We start from the raw sequence: 20,501 nt of genomic DNA, 5'->3' as shown, positions 1-20,501 counted from the left end.
CTGGACCTAACAATCAGGGGTCCCTTTACCTAAGGTGTCAGTTGAAGCAATTCCAAGCCAGGTGGGAATCAAGGGACGCTTCTCTCTAGAAGCGGATTGCAAATGTGGAGAAGAGAAAGCTTATAACCTCCTTCCCTGCACATCATGATCCCACTTCAGATCACATCCACACATACTGAGCCTCCTGGGCTTGCCGATCGGATGGTCGGCGGTTTGAATCCATGTGATGGGGTGAACTCCAGTTGCTCTGTCCCAGCTCCTGCCAACCTAACAGTTCGAAAGCACACCAGTGCAAATAGATAAATAGGTACCGCTCCAGTGGGAAGGTAAACGGCATTTCCATGCACTCTGGTTTCCGTCACGGTGTCCCATTGCGCCAGAAGCAGTTCAGTCATGCTGGCCACATGACCCGGAAGCTGTCTGTGGACAAACGCCGGCTCCCTTGGCCTGAAGCAAGATGAGCGCCCCAACCCCAGAGTCGTTCGTGACTGGACTTAACCATCCAGGAGCCCTTTATCTTTTTACCTTACTAAGGGCTGCATGTAGATTAACTGCTATAAATGCTACAAAATGAGTCCTTTGGACCTAAAATGAAAACAAGGCAAATTAACATAGGTGCAGCTGTGGGTGAAAATATATTTTTAAAATAGCAGTTTTAAAAACTGACTAGATATGTGCTTGCATTCAGACATTGTGTGCAGTTGGAGTCTCCAAGTAATCGTTAAATATATACATAATTAAATTAAATTCCGAAACTAGTGTGATCTCAAAATCCATTAGTCAGAAGGGAGAATTCATTTTGTTCATCAGCACTAGGAATAGTATGTAAGTTGCAATCAGTGAGGATGGGCCCACTCTAATTTTGCATTTTCGGCTTTTTGAAATAAAAGGACCAGGCTCCAGTATTGTGCTTTGGATTTACAAAACAAAAGAGCGTTCTCGGGGACATCTTCACAGTTTCTAATCTGTGCCAGTGGTCTTAAATATGCTTGTCCCCTTGCTTAAGAAAATTAGGTGTCTGGCAAGATCAATCTGATAGCCATCTATTCTGGAATTCTTTGAAAGAATCCCAGCAACCAGCAAGCACTAATTGCTCCAGCAAGAAAATTTAAAAAAAATTGGCCTGTAGATTGCAATCTACACTATTCATCATTTAAGCTTTTAATTATTTCATCATTATTCAGCTTTTTAAAACCCACCTTTGGGGGCATACTGCCATCCTAAAGGAGCTTGCAATACTTATGAAAATACAATTGCCCCAAATATTTGTTGTTGTTTTTGAAACAGCAGTGATGAGACCACATGTATCTCCCTCGGGAGGGAGTGCAGATTTTTCTGACTCACACAAAATCTTGCACCTTTAGGAGTGTGTTATAAGTCACACACTCATAAGTGTGTTATGATCACTGCAGATGATGACAGCAGCCACGAAATTAAGAGACGCCTGCTTCTTGGGAGAAAAGCAATGACAAGCCTAGACAGCATCTTAGAAAGCAGAGACATCACCTTGCCAACAAAGGTCCATATAGTTAAAGCTATGGTTTTCCCAGTAATGATGTATGGAAGTGAGAGATTGACCATAAAGAAGGCTGGTCGCTGAAGAATTGATGCTTTTGAATTATGGTGATGGAGGAGACTCTTGAGAGTCCCATGGACTGCAAGAAGATCAAACCTATCCGTTCTGAAGGAAATCAGCCCTGAGTGCTCACTGGAAGGACAGATCCTGAAGCTGAGACTCCAATACTTTGGCCATCTCATGAGAAGAGAAGACTTCCTGGAAAAGACCCTGATGTTGGGAAAGATGGAGGGCACAAGGAGAAGTGGACGACAGAGGACGAGATGGTTGGACAGTGTTCTCGAAGCTACCAGCATGAGTTTGACCAAACTGCGGGAGGCAGTGGAAGACAGAAGTGCCTGGCGTGCTCTGGTCCATGGGGTCACGAAGAGTCGGACACGACTAAACGACTAAACAACAACAAGTGTTATAAGTCAGGCCTAGCGCATTAACTCTGTGTGATCCCCTTAAATGCAACCCAAACTTTTCTCTCCATCCTTTAACCTGTGTACACATCGTATGTTCATTCCGGCTCCGATGTGCTCCCGTTGCTGGGTGTTTGAAGCTGAATATGCATGACCTTAGCCACAACCCATAGGCATCCTGTGGTTTCTTGAGAAATCTCAGTTTGCTGTGCTTTCCCCCTCAAAACAGCTTCCATCCAGTTTGAAAAGGCAAGCCGCTTCGTAGAACAGGAATTGGACACAGGGAAACAAATCAGGTGATTCACATCAGGTGAAGGCATCTCCACCCTCTCTCTGGTGCATACAACGCACTGCAAACATGACTTGAAACACCCCTGCTCAGCTGGTTAGAGCATGGTGCTCATAACGCTAAGGTTGCAGGTTCGATTCCCCCACGGGACAGCTGCATATTCCTGCCTTGCAGGGGGGGGGGTTGGACTAGATGATCCTCAGGGTCCCTTCTGACTCTACAATTCTATGATTCCAATCTGCACATAACCTTAGACTAGGAGAAGCCTTGGACAGGCTTGTGTCAGAAGCCAGTTTGCTTTATTATTATTTTTTGAAATAATTTTCATTGGATTTTTACAAATATAGGGTTAGAACAATACAAAATACATATCCGTATTTAGAGATTTCTCCAGAACAGTGCCAGATTTACGTATAAGCTAAACAAGCTATAGCTTTGGGCACCACTCTCTTGGGGGGGCCCCAAAAATGTAAATGATACGTTACGATAATCTTTATTGTCATTGGCCCATACAGAACAACAAAATTGTAAAAATCTACATCAGATATTAAAAAACCCAGATGTACTTTGATAAAATACATATTTTGTTATGTGCAAATGGCTTTAGATACCTATTAGGTCCATAAATTACCATATAGTGTATATTCAACACAAAGAACAGCGACAATTTGTTGTTGACAAAGGACTATAGCTGTCAACTTTCAGATTTGAAAATAAGGGATCAGCAGCCTCGAAAATAAGGGACCAGCAGCCTCACCTGTCCCGGGGACAGTCTACGGGATATCTAACAATCCGGGATAGCAGCAGGAAACGGCGCTGGAATAAGGGAATTTCACGCAAAAAAAGGGAAGGTTGACAGCTATGCAAAGGACAGCTGGAAATGTACAGGCCCAATTACCTTCAGTAGCTTAGGGCCTCATCAAACCTACACCTGGCCCTGCTCCAAATCTTTGGACTTCCCATTTCCCCTCCATCGGTCCTATTGTCAACCTTTTCAACCGGATATTATTATATAATCCATATTTTATGTCTCTCCATTTTGTCCACAGTATTTGCTACATTACAAGTGTTATTGCAATCCTGCTAATGTTTTCATTTGCTTACAGTGGTCTCCTAGATCATTCCCCCCATTCTTTATTCAAGTTTTGGTCTTCCTGGTTCCTGAGCTTTCCGGTCAGTTTTGCCATTTTGACACAATCCAACAGCTTAGTTTGCCATTCCTTTCTGGTAGGGACTTCGTCTTCTTCCCTTCTCTGGGCTAGTAACATCCATGCAGATTTTATGTTGCATACATAAAAAGTCTTTTCTGCTCCTTCGGAATACCGGTACCTACAATTCCTAATAAAAAATCTTCTGGTTTTTTAACAAAAGTTATTTTAAACATCTTTTTCAATTCACTATATATCATTTCCCAGTTTAAAAGGTCCTCGCCAGTGGTCTGGCCTTGGAACCATGACGCTTATAACATGACACTGTTTTTGAGAATACTACAAATAGCGGTGAAAAATATTCTTCCTAAAAACAAGTCATGCATGTACCTTTGAACAACAACAAAAAAAAAATTCTTTAGTACACGTGGAGACTTCCATCAACTTTCAGGTGTTCTCCTGAGCAGAGTTTCTTTGGATAAATACAGTTATGTTCGGAATGAGTTTACACAGAATATATTAGGTTATTGAAAAGTATATGTGCATTAGGATAATAAAAGAGGGGGACTTTCAGGTACCATCTGTGTTGTTGTTGTTGTTGTTTAGTCGTTTAGTCGTGTCCGACTCTTCGTGACCCCCTGGACCAGAGCACGCCAGGCACTCCTGTCTCCCACTGCCTCCCACATTTTGGTCAAACTCATGCTGGTAGCTTCGAGAACACCATCCAACCATCTCGTCCTCTGTCGTCCCCTTCTCCTTGTGCCCTCCATCTTTCCCAACATCAGGGTCTTTTCCAGGGAGTCTTCTCTTCTCATGAGGTGGCCAAAGTATTGGAGCCTCAGCTTCGCAATCTGTCCTTCCAGTGAGCACTCAGGGCTGATTTCCTTCAGAATGGATAGGTTTGATCTTCTTGCAATCCATGGGACTCTCAAGAGTCTCCTCCAGCACCATAATTCAAAAGCATCAATTCTTCAGCGATCAGCCTCTCACTTCCATACATCACTACTGGGAAAATCTGTATGGGCAGTTAAATCACCTGGTTCATACCTGCAGACAGGGCTAGATTTAGGTTTGATGAGGTTCTAAGCTACTGAAGGTAATGGGGCCCTTTATATGTCCAGCTGTCCTTTGTCAACAACAAATTGTCACTGTTTTTTTGTGTTGAATATATGCTATATGGTAATTTATGGACCTAATAGGTATCTAAAGCCATTTGCACATAACAAAATATGTGTTTTATCAAAGTAATTGTTGAACTGTGATATTTTAGGGAGCAGGCGGGGCCCATTACTTACATCATAGGAGCCTACATAACACAAAACACTGTTGCTGTATGTAGGTTTTATTTATTTTTATCTTATATTTTGGAAATGTACATCCAGTTTTTTTCTTTAAATTTTTTGGGGTGCCCCAAGAGAGTGGGGCCCTAAGCTATAGCTTGCTTAGCTTATACGTAAATCCGGCACTGCCTGCAGACATCTCCTAGCAAACTTTCTGCCACGCCACCCAGAATATTCAGGCTTTCCAAGTTCCTCTGCTTCCTTCCCCTCATTCCATCCATTAGCTTCCCTAGGAAGAAACCAGAGGTCTGCAAAGCACAATTGCCCTCAGTTGAGGCTGTTTGTTGCAGCTGCCTTGATCTCCGGCCTGAATTCAGCCTGCGGGCACTTTGAAAGGCCAACCAGAAAGGACAGGCGAGGGTGCCATTACAGAGCACCGAACACTCGGGGAAGCTAAAATGCCTCAGATTCATTTTCCTGAGAAAAATGAGAGCATTATCCCGGCCGCCTAAGTGGTTAGCAAGGGGTCCTTCACTGGTGGCATTTTTATCACCAAGAATCTGTCGCAAGAGCGCCTGGACTAAAATTGCCTATCAAAAACTACACTCTTGTGGTTTATCACCACAGCAGCTACTCACTTTGGGTTTTGGTAAATTGGGTCCTCCCTTAAAGAGGACATGTATTCTGGTGAGACCTGGAAAACCGACACCCTGTGTTGTGGGTGGGTACATTTGGTCAGGCACAACTCCCGATTGGTAGGTCCCTCGAAGCTGGGTACAATCTGGCCAACGGGACGCAGTCCAAATGGTTCGAGGGACCTATTTATGCCCGTGCATGTGACCCTGAGCTTCCTCTTTCGGCACTTGCATTCGGAACACCCGCTCACCTCTCCCTAATTTTAGGGCTTTGCGCTTGACCTTGCTATGCCGTCATGTGTCATTGGGACAGGGGCATGGCAGGAATTTCCCCCACTTGGCTGATTGGCTGTTGCCATTTGGGTTTCGCCTTCCGCATAGCAAATCGTCACAGCTTGTAAGGTTGTGGATAGGCTCTGGTTCAGGTGATAGGGATGGGAGAACGCTCTCGCCATCCCTATGTGAAGGGTATTCTGTTAAAAGAATCCAGGGACTCGATGGTTTGGTCAACCCCTGAGAGGGAGTTGTGCCCGTGCCTGAGTCCAGGGGGACATTTGGGTGGCGGAGTTAGCCCATTCCCGGGTTTCCGCTTATCCAGGTGTTCACCCTTGGCTGACCTATGCTGGAACCCTGGGTCAGCGCTACCTGCAAGGCAGGGAGCAAGTCAAACCAGAGCCTATGCAACCAGTTACTTTCTGTAATCAATAAAGTTGTGGCCTAAATTCTGCCAAAAACCAAAACCAAAATTTGAGACTGGTGTGAATTTATTTAGGGGGGAGGTCTCTGGGTCTGAACACGCAAAGCAAATAGTCTAATTTGTCAGCACCTAAATGATATCAAGCATCAGAACAACTTGGCCACAATAAGGAAATTTTGCCCATGGTATGACTATTTTCCACCTTCCCATTTTGACTCTCTGGCACCTTATCTGCATAACCTAGCAATTTTAAAATACAGACATACTTTTACTCTTGCAAAATTGAATGTACTGCCCTTGGCTGTATTTGAGGGGCGATTCCGACAGATTCCACATGAAAAACACTCATGTCCCTGTGAAGATGGCAATACTGAATCGATGGCGCATGCCCTTCTGGCTTGCACTCTTTATAAAGACTTGAGGAGCGAGATTATCACCCCTCTTTTATTGTCCATTCCGGGTCGCCCAACCACTGCCACAGAGTCCTTTCTCTTGGCAGATGAAGATGAGCCAGTAACAGCAAAGGCTGCAAGGTTTTTAGCTGAGGCAAGCAGAATATGATCCACCATTTGACTATAGATTCAAAACCCTAAAATGTATTTTATATATTTGAATTTTTGTTTCTATTCTTTGTATATCGTATTGTTGTTTTATTGCTATAGCCGATGGCTGACGCAAATAAAGATTCATTCATTCATTCTGTCCACCAAAGCGAAGCAACCTAACAGATCACCGCTGCAATGGGTTCTTATGGGAATCTATTGCCATCTTCAGCCCAGAAAAGGAACTATCTTACATCTGTGAGCAAACCAAGCATTTGTCCAAGGTAGATCTGGGTGTATTTTGCATCTGCTTGCAAAAGTGTTTGGGTTATTTTTGTATCTGGATGATATTATAGGGTGTGTGTTTTTGGTATGCAAAAAGCCCTTTGCACATCTCATATTACTCGTTCTCTGAACTGTTTGACACTCGTTTCCATTCCACAGGCAAAACGAAGGTTGCAAAGGGGGTGCTTTCCGTATGAGAAATCCGTAACTCAGGTTCATTGCTCCAGGCTACCATGAAACAGTTCAAGCAACAGACTGCAGAGGGGTGAGATTTTCCTGCCTCCGCTCTCTCAGATTACTGCAAAAGGGAGGGGAAACTATACATGGTTCTTTCGCCACATTTGGCCACATGGGCTTAACTACAGCCACTTTTTGGTGTATATAAAATGGCTTGGTCAGGAGGACAGCTCAAAGTTGGAAGGGACCCAACAGGATTGCCTTCAGACAGCTCGGGGCTCGGATAACTCCATACCCGCCAATATTTCTCCAATGAAAACAGGGAAATCCTAAGGAAAGGCAGGACATTCCGGGTTCAAATCAGAAACCAGGATGGCTTCTCCAAATCAGGGACGTCCCTGGAAAATAAGGACACATGGAGGGTCTGTAAATACTGGTGGGTGATGCCCTAGTCCTCAGCCTTTGTAGGCTATTTTCCCTTTCCTCTCATCTGACTCTGCTCTGTGAGTCTTGTTACACACCCTCCAACATTTCTCCGATGAAAATAGGGACATCCTATTCCATGATAATAATAATAATTTTATTATTTGTACCCCGCCCATCTGACTGGGTTGCCTCAGCCACGCTGGGTGGCTTCCAACATATATAAAAACATAATAAAGCATTAAACATTAAAAAGCTTCCCACTATAGGACTGCCTTCAGATGTCTTCTAAAGGTTGTATAGTTGTATAGTTACTTATCTCCTTGGCTCAGGGGTCACATAACTCCATACCCTCCAACATTTCTCCGATGAAAATAGGGACGTCCTAAGGAAATAGGGACGTCCTATGGAGAAGTGGGACGTTTCAGGATCAAATCAGATTTACAGCTTCTGTAAATCTGAGACTGTCTCTGGAAAACAGGGACACTTGGAAGTCTTTTGCTAGCTGTTTTCTTTTACTGCTGGCTAAGCACAGTCAAGGGGAGCAAGATAGAGACAACTTTAGGTCCAAAACAACCTGGTGGGCTATGAGGTTTATTATTTCCCTCCTTCCTTTAGGAATTCTTTTTTTTTAAATTACTTTTTTATTCAAAATTAAAACAAAACATATTATCCAGAAACATATCATCCTATTTCCCCCTTTTTTCCTACCTTCCCCTCCCTCCCCCCACAGAACCCACCCACCCCCGACTTCCCTCAGTTCCAGTCTTTGATTTCTCTAAAAATGCTGTTTTCTGCATGTTACACAGTTGTATAGAACCTCAAACTATTTAAGTAATAATTATCAATAAAAAGTTTGTGAGTGTTTATTCAAAGCCAGCTAAGGAGTCCAGTTCGCTTTGTTGCATCTTCAGATACTTTGTAAAGGGTTCCCATTCATCCTTAAAAGTCACAGTTATCCTTGTCCCGTAGCTTGTATGTCAGTTTTGCCAGTTCTGCATAGTCCATCAATTTTTCTTGCCATGATTCTTTAGTTGGGGTTTCTTCAGTCTTCCATCCTTGTGCTATTAAAACTCTCGCGGCCGTTGTCGCATACATGGAAGATGTTTTTCATCCTTTAGGAATTCTTACGATATCACTGAAGAAAATTCAGTTTTGGTTTTCATTCTTGTCTTACATTGCAAGTCCCTTGGGGACTTTACTTTCTGCAAACAAAAAAACACTAAGAAATGCAACAGATAAATTATTATTACCATTATCCCAAGAACTGAGGGCACCGCGCTGGTGGGTGCTTAGCGTCAGACATCAAGAGTTTGCGGACTTGCAATACAGACCTGTAATTCAATCGCCATGGCTAAGAGGACGCAGGTGATGCTACAGATCCCCAAGCCACTGAGTAGGAGATTTCTGTGCCCCGAAGAATCAGCAAAACGGATCTAACGGATACAAAAAACAGGGAAGTTAGAAGGAGAGAGGAAGGCTGCTTCAAGATGGCCTGCCTATTGAGCATACATTCTGATTTATTTGCAGGGAGATGTCAGCTATTTAATGGGCGGTCATATTCATTACCTTGCAGGGAGATTAGATAATTCCAGTGCATTTCCTTGTTGCTTCCCGCATTTTTGGGAAGAGGGTTTGTTGCGCTAAACCTCCCAATCAGCTCTCGCCGCTCATTGGCTAGTATGTGATTAGGAACCTAAGAAGCTCCCTTGTGCCAAGTCAGAGCATTGCATCCCTCTAGCTCAGCAATGTCTACACTGACTGGCAGTAGTTCTGCAGGGTTTCAGCCAGGGTGTCTTCCCTAGCCTTGAGATACTGGGGATTGAACCTAGGACCTTCTGCCTGCAAAGCAGATGCTCTACCATTGAACTATAGCCCTACAGACGTAGGAATATAAAAAACTATCTTATATTGAGTGAAGCCCATTAGCCAATCGAACTCAGTATTGACTACACTGGCTGGCAGCAGCTCTCCAGAGTTTCTGGCAGAGTACATTCCCATCCCTACCTGGAGATGCAACTGGGGATTGAGCCCATCTGAATCCCACCCGAAATTAGCAACAGCCTGGATGGGCCCAGAGGTGGAAGCTCTGTTTTTACTTAACCCTAAGCCAAACCAGGCACTCAGCTATACAGCTGCAAATAAAACGTTTAAACTGGGTTGTAAAGTGCATTATACAAATGTGACACTAGATGGCGATGGTGAGCTATGGCAAATCCAATCATTATTTCAAAACTTTGTTCAAAAGCATTTCCACCGTGTTTTTTATGTGTCTAGATTCCACCCAGATCTCTGGAGAGGCGATGGCAGCCATTTTGCCCCTCCTCTGTGAGCTAAGCCATGGTTTGTCTTTGCATGCCATCTGAACCTGGACTTGTAGTTTGTCTGTAGGAAACTGGAACAACTCAGCCAGCTTAACACAGACACACACTATAAAAGTGCTGGCCTTTGGAGTAGGCTGAGGGTAGAAGCATTACAAGGAGGAGCTAAACATTCATATCAGGGGAGACGAATGTCATGCCTTCTAGACATTTTTGGACTACAATTCCCATCAGCCCCAGCCTGTGTGACCAATGATTAGGGATTATGGAGTTGTAGGCCACAACATCTGGAGCTCATCAAGTCGGCGTTGATGTAGAAATGAGAGAGAATCTTACCACCAGGAGAGTTATGAACATAAGCAAAATGTATATCGTTATGCTGATATACCCGACAATTTTCTTTTCTAACCCCATAGCCATGTAGAGTATCTCCATATAATAGCTGGCCTGAAAGGAAAAACAGACATTCTTAGCTGAATGATGACCCCCTATCAGGATACAGACAAATCTGTCCATTTCAGTTTCTATCATTTTTTCAGTCTTAATTTCGGTTCTCCACAGAGAGCCAGTGAGGAGGGGGATTTTTCACTGCTCAATATCCCACCCACTATAGGAGGCCACAATATCTACAGTTCTCCAGGCTAAAGGCCAAACGCCTGGCTGAAAACATTTTTGCCTGGCACCTCAAATCTGCCAGTGAGGGCACCAGGCAGGCTTCCCTGCGGAAAGCATCCCACACGCAGGAGCCACCACGGAAAAGGCCCGTTCTCCTCGGGGAGATTGCCCTACCGCGTTAATGCCAGTGAGCTGCTGCCCGCCCATCAAGACGACGGCAGAGACGAGGTGGTTCCATATGTCATCGAAGTGATACATCGTGAAGATGTCCATATCCTTTTCCAATTCCTCAGAGAGGTCCTCCTCGTGGAGCTCTTTGATTTCATCCTCCACGTTGTCGCAGCCCCTTAGCTTCACCAAGGCTGTGTGGAAGGAGATGACTGGCTTACTAGTGCCACAGACCACCCATGTCGGCTCAGCAGCATTTGGAAGGTTCTTAGCGCCCCCCCACCCCCAGTCTGTACACACTGCCTCATCCAGCAGTGGAGGCTGGTGCCCGCCGGAACTGATATGGCAGAGGTCAGGGAGGCCAACAGTAGGGGGCGCCAGAGCGAACGGCTGGAGGCACTAGAGCCAATGGTGAGTAAAACCAATGAGTTCTAGCTTTGTCCCCATCTTCCTCCTCCCCCCTGCTGAGTTCAACACTGAGCCTAAAGAGAACATAGCCAGTTTATGCAGAGATTAGACTACAGCATACAATCAGTCTATATTTAACATTCTTTCAGATATCTTTACGGGGTGGTTATATGATAAGGGGGACGTGGGTGGCGCTGTGGGTTAAACCACAGAGCCTAGGACTTGCCGATCAGAAGGTTGGAGTTCGAATCCCTTCAACGGGCTGAGCTCCCGTTGCTCGGTCCCTGCTCCTGCCAACCTAGCAGTTCAAAAGCACATCAAACTGCAAGTAGATAAATAGGTACCACTCCGGCAGGAAGGTAAACGGCGTTTCCATGCGCTGCTCTGGTTTACCAGAAGCGGCTTAGTCATGCTGGCCACATGACCCAGAAGCTGTACACCGGCTCCCTCGGCCAATAAAGCGAGATGAGCGCTGCAACCCCAGAGTCGGTCACGACTGGAAGTAATGGTCAGGGGTCCCTTTACTTTTGTTATATGACAAGGAGCATTCTCTGGTTTGCTTTTGGGTTGTTTTTACAATTTCCCTTTAACCATTCATTCTTTCCATGCTTTCCTCCATCACTTTCCAAACTACCAAAAGTCGATATTTTTTTTTTAAAAAAGGAGGAGATTTGTTGTCCTAGGGCAAAAGAGCATTTTAAAATCACTTTCAATGTGCAAAACTGTTCAAGGATGCACAGGAATCCCTCTTGTAAAGTAGCATGAATCCGGAAGGCACCCTGCAAATTCCCTTGTGCTACAACTACGTGTGGCATGGAGAAAGTGGATGGAGAGAAGCTTCTCTCCCCCCCCCCCCTCTAGAATTCACCGACATCCTAGGAAGCTTAATGTTGAAAGATTCAGAACAGACAAAAGAAACGACTTCAGTGCACTACCAAAGTCTCTCCTGCAGGAGGCAGCGACGGCCACCAACTTGGATGGCTTTAAAAGAGAATTGGGCAAATTGATGGAGAGGAAGGCTATAGTATCAACTGCTACTAGTTTTGATGGTTGTGTTCTGCCTCCACGGTTGGAGGCAGGAATGCTTCTGAATCTCAGTTGCGGGAAACCACAGGAGGGTAAGGGGCTCATGCTCAGGTCCGGAATTGAAACTGAAATTGATATGGTTTTGCAAGTATCCTTTAAACACCTTCCAGTGCCTTTCTATCTTCTCCTTTGAGACCATATTGAAAAATCAGAACTCCTATTAGAATAAACAAGTTCTGTTTTAAATACTGAAATACTAAATAAGATGGATAATAGAAAAAGGAGCATGAAATTAGGTTAAAGGTGTGTGAAAGAAAGTAATAGAAGTGGAAAGAAATTGCAATTGAGTAGATTGGAAGTCTAACACAAAGGTGGGATGAGGGGTGGTGGATGGTGATGGGAAAAGGAATTGTCTGTGGGATTCAGTGTAGGTACGTTTGAACATTTTTAAGGATTGTATGAAATGTATGTTTGTATGCTTGTATATTCGCCATATGTGTGTATTAATGTTGAATTATTTTAATAATATATTTTTTAATAAAAAAAGAAATTGAAATACTTTATCGTCACTTGTACAACTTGTATACAGTGAGATTACATGAGCACCCCCCACTCAGCTCTCTTAGTCTTAATTTCCCTCGTTTACTGACGCACACCCACCAAACCCGAAAGTCAGTTGCCCTGTTGTTATCTTTTCATTCAGCAGCCTAACAGCCCATGGATAGAAGCTGTTCTTTACCCTGTTGGCACGACTAATCATGCTTCTATATCTTCTGTTTGGCCACTGTGAGAACAGGATGGTGAACTAGATGGGTCATTGGCCGGATCCAGCAGGCTCTTCTTAGGCCACCTCGCACAGAAAGTGAAAACAGCAGCGCTTTTGGTGCTCACTCACTTCGGTGGGTCTACTCTAATTAGTGGCGTACAACCCTGGGCTTAAAGGTTTGGGGCATGAAGACTGATGATAATAACCACATCCACATTTCCCCATTCAGTTCTACCTTCTCTGGCTGCTTTTTCGTCATGCCTCTGGATCAGGAGGTACCGAGGACTTTCGGGGAAGAAGGGCAGGAAGATGAGTTGAAATAATGCCGGAACCCCAGTGAGGCTCAGCAGGAACGGCCAACCTGCACACAGATGGGAAGAGACATGAAATGGGATAGCACAACTAGGTGGCTAATCCATAGAGCAGAGACAGTATCTGGCCCCCGCCAAGGTGTGTGTTGTCGCGCGTGTTGTCACCCCCACCCCGTTCTGCCACCTCAATGTGAATTTCTTTTTTAAAAAAATATTTTTGTGTGTGTTTTAGTTACAAACAATAACAAAGAAAAAGCAAACAATGACTAGAGAGGAATAACCAAACAATATAAACCAAGCATTATAGGAGCAAGGCATAAACCTGAAGACCATTGTTATAAGAATTTTAAGGTCTCAAATACAGTGGTACCTCGGGTTAAGTACTTCATTCGTTCTGGAGGTCCGTTCTTAACCTGAAACTGTTCTTAACCTGAAGCACCACTTTAGCTAATGGGGCCTCCTGCTGCTGCCGCGCCGTCGGAGCACGATTTCTGTTCTCATCCTGAAGCAAAGTTATTAACCCGAGGTAATATTTCTGAGTTAGCGGAGTCTGTAACCTGAAGCGTATGTAACCTGAAGCGTATGTAACCCGAGGTACCACTGTATAGAATAAATATTCATAAATACACAGATATCTAAATATATGAACCATGTGTCTGAAATAGTATGGGAGAGCAATCCTGAAGCCATTTTGACTCTCCCAATGACCTTAAATATTCCTCTACAGTCAGGGAGGCAAATGGGGAAAGCCTTCCCATTGTCTTTTGCTTACCAATCCTGTCTTAAGGACATATTTGTGTATGAATAGGGTGAGCCTGTGACCTGGATTGAGGAACTAAGGTATTAACCACCACAAAAGAATCCCCAGGCTGCCGAGGTAATGCAATCAGTGACCATTATCAGGTATCCTGGCAGACAGGATTCCTGCTGTAGACCGGCTCCTTCTGTGATGTATGTATGATGTTTTAGGGGGGTGGTCTTGGGCTACAGGGTGGGCAATTTCAAAAGTCTACAGAAGGGCTTGCGCACCATTGTTCAGGGTTCTCCTCCCTCCTGCGTGTGGTGAGTGGGGACCTTGTTGCAACAGTTCCTTGAATAAAGATCAGGCTTACTAGGCTCTTTGCTTCTCAATATACTCTGGTTGGCCTCTGTTACTTTCTCCTACCAATAGGGAACCCACTTAAGGACTCTATATGGGAATGCCACATAAGGAAAAAGGAGCAGTTTTTTCATATAACACCATGTTGCACACAGGATCCAAATTCACACCATACATTTAAAGTGCTATGATACCACTTTAAACCCTCATGGCTTCTCCCCCAAAGACTTCTGGGAGCTGTAGTTTGCAAAAGGGGCTGAGAGTTGCCCCTATTCCCCCTCACAGAGCTACTTTTCCCAGAGTTCCCTATGGAGACGGATTGCTTGTTAAACCACATGTCAATAACTACATGTCTGGACAGGATGCCAAGTGTGCGTGAGTGGGTGGGTTTAAAAATTAAATGGGCTGGCCACGCTCACATTCAAACTTTGTGGGCGTGGCCAGAGTGTAGAAGTGGGTGTGGCTAGAGGGTTGACCCTTGAAGCAATGTGAGCCACCTCTGTGTCAAGAGGCCAAAGGGGGCATCTCTCAGACTCACCTTCTTGGGTCCCTAGGAGTTTGTCAAGCCCAAATATGCGAGCCATCAGGCTAACAAAGATGATAAAGAAATGGCCAGTGACGGCTATGGCTCCTCGCAGGTTTTCGGGGGCAATCTCTGTGAGGTACATGGGAACCACGCTGAAGGAGATCCCTGTTGACAAGGTCAACAAAAAAAGACAATTGAATGTGCATAGGCTATGCGCAGAAGCATCTGAACATATTTCTGGGCTGGCAGACTGTTATGTACTGAGTTGAATAGGATCCAAAAGGCAGCAGTCTGATTGGTCCTAGAACAACAGGATCCAAAAGGCAGCAGTCTGATTGGTCCTAGAACAACAGGATCCAAAAGGCAGCAGTCTGATTGGTCCTAGAACAATAGGATTCAGAATGCAGCAGTCTGATTGGTCCTAGAACAATGCAGCAGTATGATTGGTCCGCAGGAGCCACCCAATCCAGCTCCAGGTGGCCCACGGGAGAATCCCAGAATTAGCCAATCACGTGCGACCCATTGTGTAAATAATGTATATAAAGCAGATATTTTGGGGGAACATTCATTCCTCACTACTATGAGCTGAATAAAGAGCATGAAATCCACACTCGACTCCGAGTATATTTCACAGACAATGCAAAGTCCTACTCAGAGCAGACTGTTTAAAAAGCTGGGTGCCTGCCCCTCCCTCTGCCAAGTGGTGGCAAGAGCCCATGGGGTCCCAGGCACACATGCAGGGTCTGTATCCCTATGGAGAATAGAAGACACGGCGGAGACTGTCTGCTTCAAGAAATATGGTTCATTCACCTATTTACACCTTCTGTCTGCATGGAGGAAGTCCAGATCTTGCAACATGGCCCACAGGGAACTTTTCACCTCCCTCTCCAAGATACATCTCAGCTTTTTTTTGCCCCTTCTTCCTCCCAGAAAGGGACGCGGGTGGCGCTGTGGGTTAAACCACAGAGCCTAGGGCTTGCCGATCAGAAGGTCGGCGGTTCGGATCCCCGTGATGGGGTGAGCTCCTGTTGCTCGGTCCCTGCTCCTGCCAACCTAGCAGTTTGAAAGCACGTCAAAGTGCAAGTAGATAAATAGGTACCGCTCCGGCAGGAAGGTAAATGGTGTTTCCGTGCGCTACTCTGGTTCGCCAGAAGCAGCTTAGTCATGCTGGCCACATGACTCGGAAGATGTACACAGGCTCCCTCGGCCAATAAAGCGAGATGAGTGCCGCAACCCCAGAGTCGGTCACGACTGGACCTAATGGTCAGGGGTCCCTTTACCTTTACCTCCCAGAAAACCCCTTGCCCTCCCCCAGAGCAGTTACCCTGGCAACCTTCCAAATCCCCAGTCTCTGTTCACACCTGGGGGTGACAGGGGAGTTCCATTGTCTTGTTAATGGCCTCTGTTGTACTCTTGATAGCTGTAGCTATCAAGATTGGCTTGCATAAGCCAGCCCAGGATTTTCCTGTCTGGCCCAGCTCTACAGTTGGTGTCTTAGTCCATATCCCAATTAATCAAAATCCAAACATTTCCTTCATTCCTAGGGCTTAGGAGGATTCCCTCCCCCACCCCTGCGCCCCCAGATCTATAACAAGACTCATTGGACTGTTGCCAAGCAGGTTTGATCCCCCCCATTTCTGAAAATATTTAGGGCATTTATATAAAAAATGCAGAGTGCTTTTTTTCTTAAAAAATATTTAGTGGTACTCTCATTTTCCTACTCATATTGAAATACTGCCTCTCAATAAGGCCAAACTTAGATTCACAAAATGTTTAGGGGTAAGCGTAAACCTGCGTCTGCCCAGAAGAAAAGCACTGAAAATACATAAAAACATACAATACAAACCATGTACAAAAAGGTTAAAAGACATTTAGTGTAGCTCAAAGTAGACCTGTTGGAAATTATTTAATTATTTCACAAAAAGTATATAATACTTTTTAAGAAAACAAAAACCAACCTTAAAGCAGTCTTATAACAGCAGTTCACAAAAAGAATAGAACAATGAAATTATTGGTTAAAACCAACTATTTATAACCTTTAAAAAAAGGATTTAAATCAACGATAAGCTAAAAGTCACATTGAAACACACATGCCCAAAAGTGTCTGCTTGCTATCAATAGACAGTGAGTTCCAAAAAATCAATTTCTTGGCAAACGCAGAATAAAACCTGCAACAGTGCCAGTTCTGCAGATCAAAGTGCTCAAGTGGGCATATATGGGGTAATATGATCTCATAGGCACTAATAAACCTACAGTAAGTGAGCCATGCCCATTATCTTCAATGGGTCTACTCTGAGTAGGACTAGTCTTGCACTAACAACCCGTTGAAGTGAATGGACACAGCTCACCGAAATTTATTAATTTCAATGGGTCTTCTATGAGTATAACTTAGCTGGGAAAACCTTGGGAAGTTGTGGGCTCTCCTTGGAGGTTTTGAAAGCGGAGGTTGCTTTAGTTGAGATTCCTGCCTTGGGGGTTGGACTAGATGACCCCTGGGGGCCCTTTCCAGCTTCACGATCTGTCCTTCCAGTGAGCACTGATTTCCTGAAGAATGGATAGGTTTGATCTTCTTGCAGTCCATGGGACTCTCAAGAGTCTCCTCCAGCACCAGAATTCAAAAGCATCAATTCTTCGGCGATCAGCCTTCTTTATGGTCCAGCTCTCACTTCCATTAAAAAACATTAATTCATAACAAGACAAAAAGAGGACTGATCAGCAATAAATGATGATAATGATAATATTGCTCACCCTTCACCAGTAGGTCCCAGGGCAGGCTACAACAATTTAAAATTAGATTTTTATCATTAGATTTGTGGACATCCAGTGATGATGAATGTTGGAAGATGGGCAGGGTATAAACAATAAATTATTATTATTATTATTATTATTATTATTATTATTATTATTATTATTATTGGACAGATAAAAAAGGACTTCTTCATGCAGCACATAGTTAAACTCCCGCAGTGATGGCCACCAACTTGGATGACTTTAATCTTCAAATTCATGGTGCAGAAGGCTATCGATGGCTAACAGCCACAATGTCTGTGCTCTAATGTCATGTTTCTGAGCACCAGTTGCTGGAAGCTGTAGGAGGGCAGAGTTCTCTTGTGATTGAATTTCCCACAAGCATCTGCTTCCCCCCAGTGAGAACAGGATGCGGGACTTAAATCGACCATTGGACTGATCCACTCCCCACCCCACCCCACCCCGTTTCTCTCCTACTATAGACAGTGTTTGCCAAAAGCAATGGATAACTGGACTTTTCATTCTGAAATCCAGGCTTAATTATGTGGGTTGTGAATTGGATTATACGCTTGATTAAGGTTTGCCAGCTTAGACGGCTTTTGAAAACAATCCATGGAGAATAAGTCTTATCAGTGTGCATGTGTTCGGATATTTCCGTTCCACCTTAAAAGGGAGCAGGATGTTTGTGTCACAGCCTGCGTATTTCCTGTTCACAGGATGTTTATGTTTGCTATTGCTTTCGTTTTTCTCTCTCTGTCGGAGACACTGACGCAGGCAGTCATGTCTTTCTCTGTTCTGATCAACGCTGAATAAAGCTTGTAAATAATGCTCTCCTGAGTGCGACTTCTGCTGTCAATTATCTGCTGATAAGAGTGTGCATGAGCTCTGGAATGTGGCAAGATATTTTCTAGAAACTCGTGTCGCTAATCGATGATACTGCGTGCCTACGGGAGGTCGATGGATCGTCCGGCACACGGCTTGGGCCATGATGGACTTTATCTCCCTGGCAGTATCCGAACAGTATGAGCCATATAGAAAGACAAAATAACCCAATAGCACTAAAGGCTGTTGGCGACAGAGAGGGGGGAAAGTTAGTCACCATGCTGTGTTTGTGGGGGTTCGGAGGCTGTCTACTACCGGAGAGAGACTGTGAAATGAGATGGCTGGGTGAATTTCCCCAACGTATAAATGCCTTTTCATATGCTACCTTCTACAATAGGTACATTTTAATGCACACTTTATATGCATTTTTGCACAATGCACAACTGCATTGCAGAAATCGCCAATATCAAAGGATGGCTGTGCTCCGTTTGTGAATTGTTTCTGAAAGTTGGGCATTTTGTCTTTAAATGTGAACGGAATCAAATTTCTCCCCTTCGTCCCTAGCCTTGGGACAAGTTATTCTGTTCTTATTTGACTCCTGCATTGTGGTTCGCACTTTGCAAACCACTTCAACGAGCAACGCTTTAACGTGACCTTTTTTTGGATAATGTTTGCCGAGACACTTTGAAAGACGGGCGCTCAGGGTAATAACAAACAGGCCCCACGCTTAACTGTGAACCTACAAAGAAGTTGCTGCTCAGAGGCCACAGCTCACGGGTAGAGCTCATAGTTCTCTCATGGGGACAATCTGTGGGTGGAAGAGGAATCTGCAGAACTCAGCTTCCTGAGCAGTCTCATGGGATCTACCGTATTTTTTGCTCTAGAAGATTTACTTTTTCCCTCCTAAAAAGTAAGGGGAAACATGTGTGCGTCTTATGGAGAGAATGCAGGCTGTGCAGCTATCCCAGAAGCCAGAACAGCAAGAGGGATTGCTGCTTTCACTGTGCAGCGAACCCTCTTGCTGTTCTGGCTTCTGAGACTCAGAATATTTTTCTTCTTGTTTTCCTCCTCCAAAAACTAGGTGCGTCTTATAGAGTGAAAAATACGGTAATCTGGAGCCACTTCAAGGCACTCAAGTGAATGTTTAAAGCCCTAAATGACTTTGGCCTCAAATATCTGAAAGACCACCTCCATCCTCTTAGTGGTTTCTCTGCCGTCAGATGCTCACGTACAGGGCCGTCTTTACCAGGGGGTGCAAGGGGTGCAGGGCACCCGGGCGCCAATTTCTGGGGGGCGCCAGGTGCCGGCTGCTGAAGCTGCCTAAGTTCTTAACCATCTACCTGTTATGAAATAATAAATAATTTTGATCAAGTAAGAAAAACAAAATACATACAGTGGTACCTCAGGTTAAGTACTTAATTCGTTCCAGAGGTCCGTACTTAACCTGAAACTGTTCTTAACCTGAAGCACCACTTTAGCTAATGGGGCCTCCCGCTGCTGCCACGCTGCCGGAGCCCGATTTCTGTTCTCTCGATTTCTGCCATGCACATGAAATTAACTCTTACATCAAAATATTATGTTACGTATTGTGTTGAGCTGCTATGCGGCAGTGGGGTCAGCAGCACTTTGACACGACTGATGTTTCTCCTAAGTACGTGCCTAAACAATACTTATAAGTTTAAGTGTGGTGGTATTGTATACTGAAGTATAAGCGTATTGTAAATAAATGAGCACATAAAAAAGTTTGTTTCTTTTTCCTCCTTTCTAATCAAAGTTAATTTGGGGGCTAAACTAAATTTGGGGGCTCTGGGCAGATCTTTGCACCCTGGCGGCGCATATGCTAAAGGCTTGGCTGCTCATGTAAGGTAGGGCGACAGCCTTCTTTGTGTCCAGAGGCGTACCATGGGTTGATGGTGCCCAGGTGTGTGTAGGCAGGCCGAGGTGCGTGGGAGCATGAGGGGGGCATGCCAGGGTGAGGCACGGAGGCTAGGGTGGTTCATAAAAAACTTTTTTTAAAAAAAATGCCTGCTTCAAAGGTCTTACCTTACTACACTAGGGATTATATAGCTATATGTGAAATTTCATGCATGTCAGTTAATATCTTGACCCTGCTCCCCTGAATTGAAATTTCAGCCTTCATGACATAGGAAAACGGCCAAGTAAACAGCTGTTTTCATGGAGGAGGGTCAAGATATTAACTGATATGCATGAAATTTCGGATATAGCTATATACCG

The 20,501-nt window shown here is 44.5% G+C and overlaps 1 protein-coding gene across 1 annotated transcript; it reads right to left on the bottom strand.

The window, feature by feature from the left end:
- Positions 1 to 8,754: 8,754 nt before the first annotated feature.
- Positions 8,755 to 15,594, bottom strand: LOC308586127 (solute carrier family 2, facilitated glucose transporter member 5-like; the record flags this gene model as incomplete). The annotated part of the gene is made up of 6 exons (XM_081192402.1): positions 8,755 to 8,892; positions 10,114 to 10,224; positions 10,567 to 10,754; positions 12,996 to 13,121; positions 14,709 to 14,861; positions 15,576 to 15,594. 6 exons carry the CDS (start codon positions 15,592 to 15,594, stop codon positions 8,755 to 8,757), a joined length of 735 nt encoding a protein of 244 aa, XP_081048528.1.
- Positions 15,595 to 20,501: the final 4,907 nt, after the last annotated feature.

The sequence above is a fragment of the Podarcis bocagei genome, assembly GCF_964188305.1.
Source record: "Podarcis bocagei genome assembly, chromosome: 4".
Taxonomy (NCBI): domain Eukaryota; kingdom Metazoa; phylum Chordata; class Lepidosauria; order Squamata; family Lacertidae; genus Podarcis; species Podarcis bocagei.
Note: the sequence above shows the minus strand (reverse complement) of the source record. Positions and strands in the feature narration are given on the sequence as shown.